We start from the raw sequence: 10,969 nt of genomic DNA, 5'->3' as shown, positions 1-10,969 counted from the left end.
GTGGAAACAAAATGCACCTCAGCTCACTTTTGGGTGTCATATCACTTGTGTACATATATTTTGCATTTTCTTTTTTTTTTTTCTTTTTTAAATATATTGGCACAAATGTCTAAAAACCTGTTTTCACTTTGACATTATGGGCTATTTTGTGTTGAATTTTGAGACAAAAAAATTAACTGTATTGTATTGTAACATAATAAAACGTGGAGAAGGTGAATAGGGTGCGCAGTCTTTCTGGGTTGACTGTTTACAAAATGAGGGATAGAATTCAATAATCGATACTATTCATGTTTTAAATTGATTTAAAATGTCCTTAAATTTCCTCCGACCTCAGGATCACCTCCAGGGAGCGGGGGATGGAGTTCAGCTTTTTTTTTTACATTTTAGTAAATTATGTAGAGTATAGCAATATATCGCAATATGAATTGTATCACAATACAGTCGTGCCCCATGTATCGTGATACGTTCATATCGTGAGGTCTTTGCCAGTACCCAACCCTATTCAAGGCAAGGTCTAGGAACCAAACCTGTGTTCTCCTAGCCATCTCACATGACATCAATAACTTTTTTGAAAACACAAGAAATTGTTGCTACCTTTTATTGTATCGTTTAATAATATTTATTTTAAATTATATAGTGTTTTTACAAACACGTATTGCCCAGATAAATGGCTTTGAACATAATTTCCTTCGGTGGCACAAGACATTTGCACAGTACTGTAGCCTATGCATTTCCTAGTAATTTCTTAATTTCACATGTGCCATTTGGATGTTGTCAATTAATACTGTGCTCAACTACTTACCATGTTTAATAGCTGGAATTAAAAGGTCTATCCTCACTAACTCCACCGCTTCATCACTGACAGTCCGTTACGCAGCTGAATGGCAATGGTGATGTGAAAGGGAGCATGTGACATTAAGTGGGAGGGAACTGGATGGTGGGTGAAAATGAAAGAGCTTAAAGGGAATTCTAAAATAGAATCGTTCACGCACACAATAATTCATTTTTATATATTGGCAACTAGTAAAGAAGAGACATGTTCAAGAATGTAGTCTGACGAAATCTTGAAAATTTGCCAGTCCGTGGGAGAGAAGCAGGACGGAAGTTGACTCTGCATTTTTTTTTTTTTATGGTGAGAGGAACGGCTGTAGCAGAGAAAAAAAATGGCCTGCTCTTCCGTGACTCAGATCCTTCATAAACTATCTAAAAATATCAGTCTACATGGTAATACGAATATACTTTCAGAATTTGACCACTGTCCCTGGATTTGACTCAAACATTCTCATGTGGATATGAAATAGAAACCAGTATGTTGTTTGAATGAATCAGTGAGTTGTCTCTCTTGGAAGTGTAAAGGACCGGGATGACTACTCTCTCTGTGGGGTGGTGGACTTAATTCGTACAGCTGCATCGGGTGGGTTTTCGTAAATATTTTGTGGTACTTTTCCCCACAGATTCTTCTTCCTAAGCTTTAAAAGTAAGTAGGCTATACACCACTTATGTTTGGCATTCCTGTTATTTATTCTGGGGCTGTCATCCTCACAGATGTTGGGGACTTTTTTTGGGTGTGCCTTCGATCTGAAATGGCAGGTATCCGTACCTCCGAATTGTGCTTGCATTACAATTGGATACCACTGATGCTCTTTTCCCGACGTATTTACCAAATTTGAATATCGTCATACTAACACACTATTTCCGCCTTCAGTCAGCTAGTTATCAGGGGTGATTATTCCTTTAGCACAAACTCTCTTGTAATGGATCCGTGTTCAGCTTCTCTATTGCCTCCTCCTCCTCCCTCCCTGAATATCGGTTCAATTTATGAAGATCTCTGTAATTCTTTAGGCATCATCAATGACAGGTGGGTGACACATTTTTTCCGTAAAAAAAAAAATCTCCTGCTTCCTTGCTTTCTTCTGTGAGAAGGCCTATTACCAGGGGTATAGTGGTGACTATAGAAGTGGATATACTCAAATGGCTAAAATGCATAAATGTTAGTATTAACATTAGTGGTGGTTAAAGAAGTGGATATACGAGTGCCATGGATAAAGAAGTGGGCATACGGTGTGCCATGGATAAAAAAGTGGGTATACTCTGTATACCTCCGGATAGCCTCTACTATACTGTGGTAGTAAATCAAATATCTAGTTATTGTATCAAATTTTCCTCACGCTTCGACATGATATCCTATTGTATTTGTAGACTTGAATGACAAAATGGCCAGCATGTGTCCATGCAACTAAGAGCCATTTTACAGCATGGGCCCATGTGCTGCAGCAACAGGGAGGGATATACAGAGAAGTGTCCAATTGATGCCACTGGTAAAATGTGCACTTGATTAAAATTTAAATTCAGATATTCTAGGAAATTATGTGGAAATATTGTCACAATATCTTTGACTAACCCCTCACAAAAAAAATGAATTTGAAGATTACACCTCTGAAATAGTGGGTAAAGGACAATTCTGTTGAAGTTATAATCTGGAATGGTCAGTCTAATCGTGTATATACAATTATGAAAATGTTTTTAAAGTGTTTTACTTTGAGTGTCAGTCAAGGGAGTTCAGAGTCAAACCACTGAAACTGAATAAAGGGTTTTAATCAATAACACCAATGGTTTGGACGTTTTGGGGATATGTATTCTTTTAAATATTATCTTTGTTCAGATGGACTTATATTTGGCATTTTGTCTCCATTGGTTCCACTAATATAGAACAAGACCACTAACAAATTACAGAGTTAATGACTGCCTGGACTTGGTTGGAAGGCCGCAGACGTTTGTGATTAAAATAAATAAATGAATAAAAATTCAGGGGCTTCATAAATGATTAAAGTGAGGGTTTGGAGGGTAGAGGCTTCTTTAGGCTTGTGTTGAACTCTGGCGTTTGCCAAACTCCGCCCATACTTCCGGTCAAACTGGGGGATTCCCCAAAGCGTGCGCCCAGCCAGCAGGGAACTTTGCGAAAAGATGGAGGTTGTTGGTAAGTTGCCACCTAGCTAGATAATCTAGCTTTCTAATTAGCGAGTTGAGTAATTCGTCTTTTTCGAGAAGCACACGGCCATAGCGTTGAAATAAGTAAGAGGTAAGTTCACCAAATCGTGGGCACGTATGCTTATTGTTGTTGAAATTATGTACATTGCACAGCTTTGCGCAGGCAATAACACGGAAGTGCTAGCTAGCGTTAATACGACGCTGAAACGTCGTGAATGAGCCCGCTCGTACCATAAACCTTGTACTGCTACTGCTCCATATTAAGTGACTGCATCCCATTTGGTTATTTTCCCATATTGTTTTCGTTCAGCCCCGCGTTCTTCTACTTAATGTCGAGAGGCATGGCTGAGCAGACGGGGGATGAATGTCTCCCCTTCAGCCAGGAGTCTTTCCAGGACCTGTGGAACTTGATGTAAGTTCGTTGGATAGGGCTTTTGCCAACTACTTGCAATATTTTAGTATGAAGGAAACAGACCAGATTTCAATGAACATAGCGGGTTGTTCTTGAAAATTGGATGTTGACTGATGAATTGCAAATCAACATAGATGAATGAAATTAAGCATTTCGTTGTACATGGTTCATGCATCTTGTATTGACAAGATCCTTGAATCCTATGCAAGTTTCTGCCACAAGCGTTTCTGAGTAAAAGCTTTGACTAAGTATCCCCTATATCAGAGGTTGCCAACCTGCTAACGATCGCAGGGGGTGCGCCAGGCCTCAGGCAATTTGAGGCCTGAATTTCATATTTAGCTTGACAAATATTTGATCATGTCATTGACATGTCACACAGCAACTGTAACGAAATAAATGATTGTCTGATGAAGGGCCAAGGGCCGCCTTGTATCTAATACACTACAATAACATATACATTTAACACAATTTAATCTGAGACTGAATTGCGTCAACATTAACGTTACTGCTGAACTGCCAAAGTGCTGCATTGTACCCTAACGTACACCTGATGGAGACTGCCCCACCCCCAAGTCGTTGTGAACGTCCAGTGTGTGTCCAGTCTGTGTCGGCCTCCTTGGGGAAGGAGGGGCAAGTTCTATCAGGTGTACGTTAGAGGGGCTCTGGGGAAGAAAGGAACCCCTGGTCTAAACAATTGTCATCCCTCCTCCAGGGCTGATCGACCAGCTGAGACAGAGAATTGGGGACCTCGTGATAATGTAAGTTTACACTGCATGAAGCCGAAAGGAGTGAAAGCTAGCTAGCTAGATAACTTGCCAGGTAGCAGCTAACCCCGGGGATTTCTGAATGATGCTCATGTTATGCTTACTGTGCTTTGTAGTCTTGATGTGCATCTGCCTCCGATTCTACGTTCACGTCGCACTGTGCTTGTAGCTTATCTAGCTGCAGCAGCTGTGTTGCTGGCCAGCTTAGTTGTGCTTTACTCCCCTAAAAGTCACAGCACGGGGTTCCTCACGTACTCGTCTTCAATGACAGATGCACATCTAAATCCAAATACTGTATTACTGATTGTTGATGACTATCACAGAGTTTCAGTGATTGACACACAAATGAACACTCCAGGTGTGGTGTTACATGACTAACCACACCTGGGAGGCCAAACTGACAAATCTGGTTGGAGGGCTAGCTAGTAGTATCAGGGTTCCCACAGGTCATGGGATTTCGGGGAATATCATGGAATTTTAAAAGTATATTCCAGACATGGAAAGTCAGGAGATTTGATCATTTTTAGGCCAAGTCATGGAATATCAGGGAACTTTGTTTGTAGCATGTTTAAAATGTAATTGCCATTTATCAAAATGTAAGATTTTCAATGCAGTATTGTTCTTTATCCGGTTATTTTGCGCATTTCCTGTGTTGCATGCTTGTTTTTTCAGTGGCCATTTATCCCCTTCCCACTCGTCAATAGTTTTTCCGTTTATTATAGGTCATGCAAATTCAGGTTTTTAGTAATTGAAAGTCAGGGAATTTGATATCGTCACCTTCTTAAAGGTAATATTTTCAGGTTTTTCAGAAAAAACAAAATGGCCTCAAGGGGTTGGGTTGACATAGGCCATTATACTACCTGGGTAGGAACAGTGTAATCTTTTCAATTGAGGATGTAGTCAATTTTACAAGAGGTGGCCAGTATCATGAAGAGATGACTCAGGCAAAAAAAATTTTTTGACTTAGGCCATTATTTTAAGAAGGTGACAATATTTGACTTGATTGGGAACCTATTTTCAGCAAAGGTAGCAACTAGCAGTAGATGGACAGTAAATGGCTAGTTTCAGTGAACAACATTTCTCTTTGCAGTTGTTCATGGAAGCTCCTCTCGAGAGGGTGTTTGATGAGCATCTCTTTGAGGAGCCTGCGCCCCAGCCGTCCATCTCTACCCTGGATGTTATCTCTCCGCCCACCTCCACAGTGCCGACCACCACGGACTATCCAGGCACCCTGGGCTTCAAGCTGACATTCCAGCAATCCAGCACGGCCAAATCAGTCACGTGTACCGTAAGTCTCACCTCAACACTTAGTAATATCCTGCTAACTACACGCTTTTGTCTGATTGTGAATTGCGAACCGTGAAAGCTCCCGCATGACCTGTAAAATTATAGCGGTAAAACAATAGTAAGTCCAACCATGAAAAACAATCAGACATTATAGACATGCATTGGAGCGCATCACCTCAAAATAGAGACAGCATGCCTATCAACACAGGGCAGAGTAGCACATTAACACATTTGATGGACAGGGATGGCTATGAGACACAAACCTAAGTGGGAACAATATACTCTTTATTTTGACGTGTGGGTAGAGGGGTGTTGCTATGGAGTTAAAATACTCATCACACTTCAGCTTTTGTGAACAGCTTTCTGCATTACATTGCAGTGATTTGGCAGACACTTTTATCCAAAGTGACTTAGAATAATTGCATTTAATGTAGGCTGTCAGTATACTACTACTCACCAGAACCCATCAGTGCAACAAGTGACTAAGCATAATCTAGTGCTAAAGCAAACGTATAACTGCACAATGCAAGTTCAATTTGTTACTCATTTTCTTAAGACCCTCATAAGATGTTTCTGTCACCAATATTTTGTAGTCACCAATATTTTGTAACCTGTATGTTGAATTAATGCAATTCAAGTTTTAGATTACAACAACAACTCATAATGACGTGAATTAATTATAGTTATTATAGTTATATGAATGCCATTTGTTTTTTTCCAGTGCAGCTAAACATGTCAGATAACATCACCCAAGTAGCCTTGTTGTTTGGCCCAAATTGCAGGACTAAGTTATTATTCATTCAAATTCAGAAATGCATCTATCTAGGCTGAGACGTCCTCTCATAGAGATAGATATTACCTTAGCCTTGGCAAACTGTCAAAAGGTCCTGTCCAGTCATCCTGTTTCTGTGCAATGAAGCAGAAGTCACAAGGAAGAAACGCAAGAATTTCTGCCCAAGAACATGACTCTGGGAATCCTAAACTATTGATTTGTGATTGAACCAGCAATGATTAGATTCCTGACATTGATTAGATTCCTGACATTTTTTAGAATAAGTTGGCACCACATATTAAAATGGTGCAATTGTTATTGCAAAGCCTATCTAGCCTATCTATAACCTTTTATTCCGACACTGATTCTCAAAGCATTGTCCAAAGACATGACGGGGCATGTCGTTCATTTGCGATTTCAACAAATCTCTCCCAGCAAGGATGGGGTTAACGGAGCGCCACCCCTTCCCCTTACTTGGATTACCACACTTTTTTTAATCATCCGCTGTCTTGGTTTTGTAAACCTGAAAGTTTTTAATCAAGTAATGTTATTACATTGACATACACTTTGAAATGTGGTCTACTGGGATATTACTGTCATGATAGTGGGTTCAGTATCCTATAGATGAGCCTAAATGTTAGGAGCACACATAGTTATTATAGTTATACACTCAGTTATTCCTGATCAGAGGTATTCTTCATATACACTGGCTTATGGTGTGAGAAAATATTGGCTACAGTACAAGACAAAAATTATAACATTTGGGCTGTGATGGGATTTTACAAAAAGTATTTATGGTGCACAAAACTGCATAACATTTTCAGCCATAAATCCCACCTGTCACACCTAAGGTATTATAAGCTGCAAACTATAGACTTTATAATGGTGTCCAGGCATATTGTAATGTTCTCTGTTGGGGCATGTCTTGACTTGTCTCTGAACATGGTGTGGGGGAGGGGTTTAGCTGCTGCTGACACCACAGCATAGTCTCCATGTAGAATACTTTAGCTGTAGTCTTGTAGCAATTTGGAATACTAGGGGGATATCCTTTTATTTTTTGAGATTTCTTTTTATTTTTTGAAATGGTTGTGACCAAGAGTTCCAAATAGACAAGAGAAGATATTACAACTTGTAAGTGACTTTTTACATTATTTCTGTTCTCATTAATTTGATTCTGACTAGTCATGCAGCTTTTTGATAGATGGATTGTTGCTTCGCCAGGTTGATACAAAACTAGTCAGAATTAAGGTTTTGTTTAGATTTTTTTCTTTTTTCTTTTCAAGATTAACTTTTCTTCTTAAAAATGAATGTTTTATATGTGGAGACTGACAATGTTTAAGTGAGGTCTTAAATAACCTATTCCTAACTCTTTTTCAGTATTCCCCGGACCTCAACAAACTTTTCTGCCAACTGGCTAAAACCTGCCCTGTCCAAATGGTGGTGGAGCACCCCCCTCCCCCGGGAGCCATGCTGCGCGCCCTCGCCGTCTATAAGAAGTCCAAGGATGTGGCTGACGTGGTGCGACGCTGTCCCCACCATGAGAGGACACCTGAAAACAACGAAGGTACACAACTATGTTTGAACTATGCCTCTACCTCAGCCACGTACTGAATTAGTCCATGGTTAGATAACAGTTCCATCTCGCTGTGTGCCTCATACAGGTCTTGCCCCTGCTGGCCACCTGATCCGAGTTGAGGGGAACCATCTGGCCAGGTACACGCAGGACAGCAACACTAACAGGCAAAGTGTGCTGGTTCCCTATGAGCCTCCCCAGGTATTTTTTTTTTTTTTTTTTAAGTTTATTTGGATCCTCATTTGTCCTCAAAGTAGCTGCTTCTTTTCCTGGGATCCATAGAACATAAAACAATACTCACACATACATAGGATATACAATAAAAACATACATAGCATAGAACATGTAATATAAAGTAGTTATATTCTCTGCTAACCCTAAATTGAATCGTCCCATGAGTCAATGACAGGGTCCACTATACACCTGCTTGTCACTTGCCTTTTGCCAAGATGGAAACTGTAGCGTGACTGTTGTCTCCTTGTGCCTCGTCTCAGGTGGGGTCAGAGTGCACCACTGTCCTCTACAACTTCATGTGCAACAGCAGCTGCATGGGGGGCATGAACCGTCGACCAATCCTCACCATCATCACACTGGAAACCCAAGAGTGAGTGTCAACCCTTCCCTTGTTGCTACGGTGACTGTGTTGAACTTGTTGGGATTATGTCTCCCTCTACCTGTTGGTGCTTTTCCCTCCACATTATGACTAATCTGAGCTTCCTTTTGCTGTATTCCTTTTGTATTGGAGCTCGGGATTTGGCTCCCGGGACGATGTCCTATCCCGGTTGAATGCGTTCCAGAAGCAAAACGTGAAAAATCCACTTTCGCCCCATCTTTGTAGCTCTAGCCAAGTTAGCCATTGTTAGTAGGGATGGGCGGACAAAGCCCTGTAAAGCTTTTGGGGCTTCTCCCTGATTATGCCCAAAAAAGAGCCAAAGCTCCGGGGCATTGAAAACAAAGCACAGTGACATCTGGTGGTTTGCAGAAATCATGCTGTCAAAGGTGCAGTGGTCGTGCTAAAACCTTCAAAGCTTTTCTGGTACGTCGATGAGGTTTGATGCAGCACCAAGCTTGAGATGTCATCAGTCACGTGGTCATCGTCGTTTGACACAAGCTCTGCCACATTGCTTCGGCACAGTGAGCTTCACATTGGTGACACAGGCTCCAATGCCCCAGCATCAAATGTCCCATCAGTAATTGTTAGCAATACCAGTTGATGACGACGTATTTTGCGCATAGGAACATCATAGCAACATTGTCCACTGATGGACGCTGGACAGTACTGTATGAACAACAGATTTAATGAGACACAAATAAGGCAGAAGCGCTAATAAAAAGTGTTATTACAGCTTTCACTTATTGTTGATGCGCGGAGTAGCATCTCGCTTTACGTCTGCAGCTGACATTGATGAAGTCGGGGTAGATTTTTATGTCCCAAGTAAAATGGCAGAAATCGCGAATTCAGGTGAAATTTGATGACTTTGACGTCGACCTCGAGAATCCTGATGTTTCCGATACAAAAGGAACACTGCGTTTCTCTTCCTGTAGTGGGCAGCTGCTGGGCCGGCGCTCCTTTGAGGTGCGGGTTTGTGCGTGTCCTGGGCGCGACAGGAAAACTGAAGAGGAGAACCTCCGGAAGCAGGAGGAAAAGAGCAGGCCTGCTCCTGGAACAAAACGCAGTAAGAGTCTTTGTAAGAACTAAAAGCCCAAAACACCAATCTGATGATCGGCCAGAACCCATCTACTGCCTACTGAGAGAAATATGCAGCTGAAAGAATTGGTGGTAGTTTTCGAAAGTACGCTGAGGCAGAATATGATTTTTCTTTTTTTTACTGAGGGGCAGATTTCTTTTTTTCCCCTTTTTGCTATCACTTTTCTTTTGCTGTGGCAGCAGTGATTTAGCTTTGGCAGGCCACCACAGAAAAACCATTACCAGCAGAATCACTGTCTGTCTTAATCTGGCCAACAAGTGGTCAGGGGATGTTGGCAGACCGTTGGGTTGGCGTGGTTTGGGCTTAACACTTCCTCTGGATTGCTGTAGATCATAGTGGTAGAAAGTGAGTGACCTTTGAACCCACATGTGAGTTAATATTCGGGATGTGTCACAGCTGTGAAGGAGGCTGGCCTGCCGGTTCCACGGCCTGAGCACAGTAAGAAGGCCAAGTCCAGCCCTGGAACTGAAGAAGAGGCCTACACCCTTCAGGTAAGCAGATGAAGATGAGTTATCTCACTCGTTCAAAATTACGCCCAGTTGCATATATCTGGACATAGCAGACAGGTGCTTAGCCACATGGCCTGGCTGATGATGGATGCGTCGTTTGTATGTGTCATTAGTGTCATTTGCCTACTCTACCCCTGCAGATTCGAGGAAAGGAGAGGTTTGAGATGCTGAAGAAAATTAATGAGAGCCTAGAGCTGAGTGACCTGGTGCCGACAGCTGATGCTGAAAATTACCGACAGAAAATGTAAGTTCAGTTGTAGAGGACTAATCTGTCTAATTAATGTAGAAGTATACACAGATTCTCTCTCTCTCTCTCACATACACACACGTACACCTCAAAAATGTGCGACTACGTGTTTCCTTCTTTTCATTTTATTTTAATTCTCTCCCTCACAGACCTAACAAAACCAATGCCAAACGGGACAAAGATTCACAGGATGTACCGAAAAAAGGAAAGAGACTGCTGGTAAAGGAAGAGAGGAGTGATTCTGACTGACGAGAGGATTGTTCATATTTTCTAACTCCCCAAAACAATCGTACTGATCTGACGGATGCAAGGAGACTGTTGACTTTTTTACAGTTTGAAAGGCCTTCGCTATTACGTGCCATTTTAGTATTGTTGTTTAGTCAGATGTTTGCTTGCTGATACCATTTTTTCGTTTTTTTTATATATCTAAAAAAACGTAATCATATATTTTCTTATTTTCTACCGTAGGCCTATATGTTTTGATATAATAAAAATAGCTATCCGTTTTTTTGTATTACATTTCTTTTTTCTAATAGCATTACTGTATTTGTAAACAAGCAACTTACCTAAACATTATACTGCCACTGATTTAACAAAACAAAAAAACAGGTAATATGCATTGTAAGATTGTGTTTATGCAAAAGATGGAGAAAAAAATAAAATGTATTGACTTTACAGTAAGCAAATGTTGGAGAATACTTTACGTCT

At 41.0% G+C, this 10,969-nt stretch overlaps 1 protein-coding gene across 2 annotated transcripts; it reads left to right on the top strand.

Moving 5' to 3' along the window:
* The first annotated feature begins 2,958 nt into the window (after positions 1-2,958).
* tp53 (tumor protein p53) lies at positions 2,959-10,905 on the top strand. Of its 2 annotated transcripts, none has more exons than XM_084450154.1 (11): positions 2,959-3,079; positions 3,299-3,400; positions 4,113-4,158; positions 5,255-5,452; positions 7,601-7,787; positions 7,885-7,997; positions 8,291-8,400; positions 9,342-9,472; positions 9,902-9,996; positions 10,155-10,258; positions 10,411-10,905. In XM_084450154.1, exons 2-11 carry the CDS (start codon positions 3,318-3,320, stop codon positions 10,508-10,510), a joined length of 1,167 nt encoding a protein of 388 aa, XP_084306280.1. In that variant the 5' UTR covers positions 2,959-3,079; positions 3,299-3,317; the 3' UTR covers positions 10,511-10,905. The 2 variants fall into 2 exon arrangements, with proteins under 2 accessions (XP_084306280.1, XP_084306281.1); XM_084450155.1 differs by having other exon boundaries at positions 2,967-3,072.
* The last annotated feature ends 64 nt before the right edge of the window (positions 10,906-10,969 follow it).

The sequence above is a fragment of the Borostomias antarcticus genome, assembly GCF_949987555.1.
Source record: "Borostomias antarcticus genome assembly, chromosome: 15".
Classification (NCBI taxonomy): domain Eukaryota; kingdom Metazoa; phylum Chordata; class Actinopteri; order Stomiiformes; family Stomiidae; genus Borostomias; species Borostomias antarcticus.
This window is presented reverse-complemented; position numbering and strand designations above follow the sequence as displayed.

Bases quoted from the DNA above. Each gene is read 5' to 3' on its own strand.
- tp53 (XM_084450154.1), top strand. From the start codon at position 3,318: ATGTCGAGAGGCATGGCTGAGCAGACGGGGGATGAATGTCTCCCCTTC. The intron at 4,159-5,254 runs GTAAGTTTACAC...TTCTCTTTGCAG, and splicing joins ATTGGGGACCTCGTGATAAT to TTGTTCATGGAAGCTCCTCT. The intron at 7,788-7,884 runs GTACACAACTAT...TGCCTCATACAG, and splicing joins GACACCTGAAAACAACGAAG to GTCTTGCCCCTGCTGGCCAC.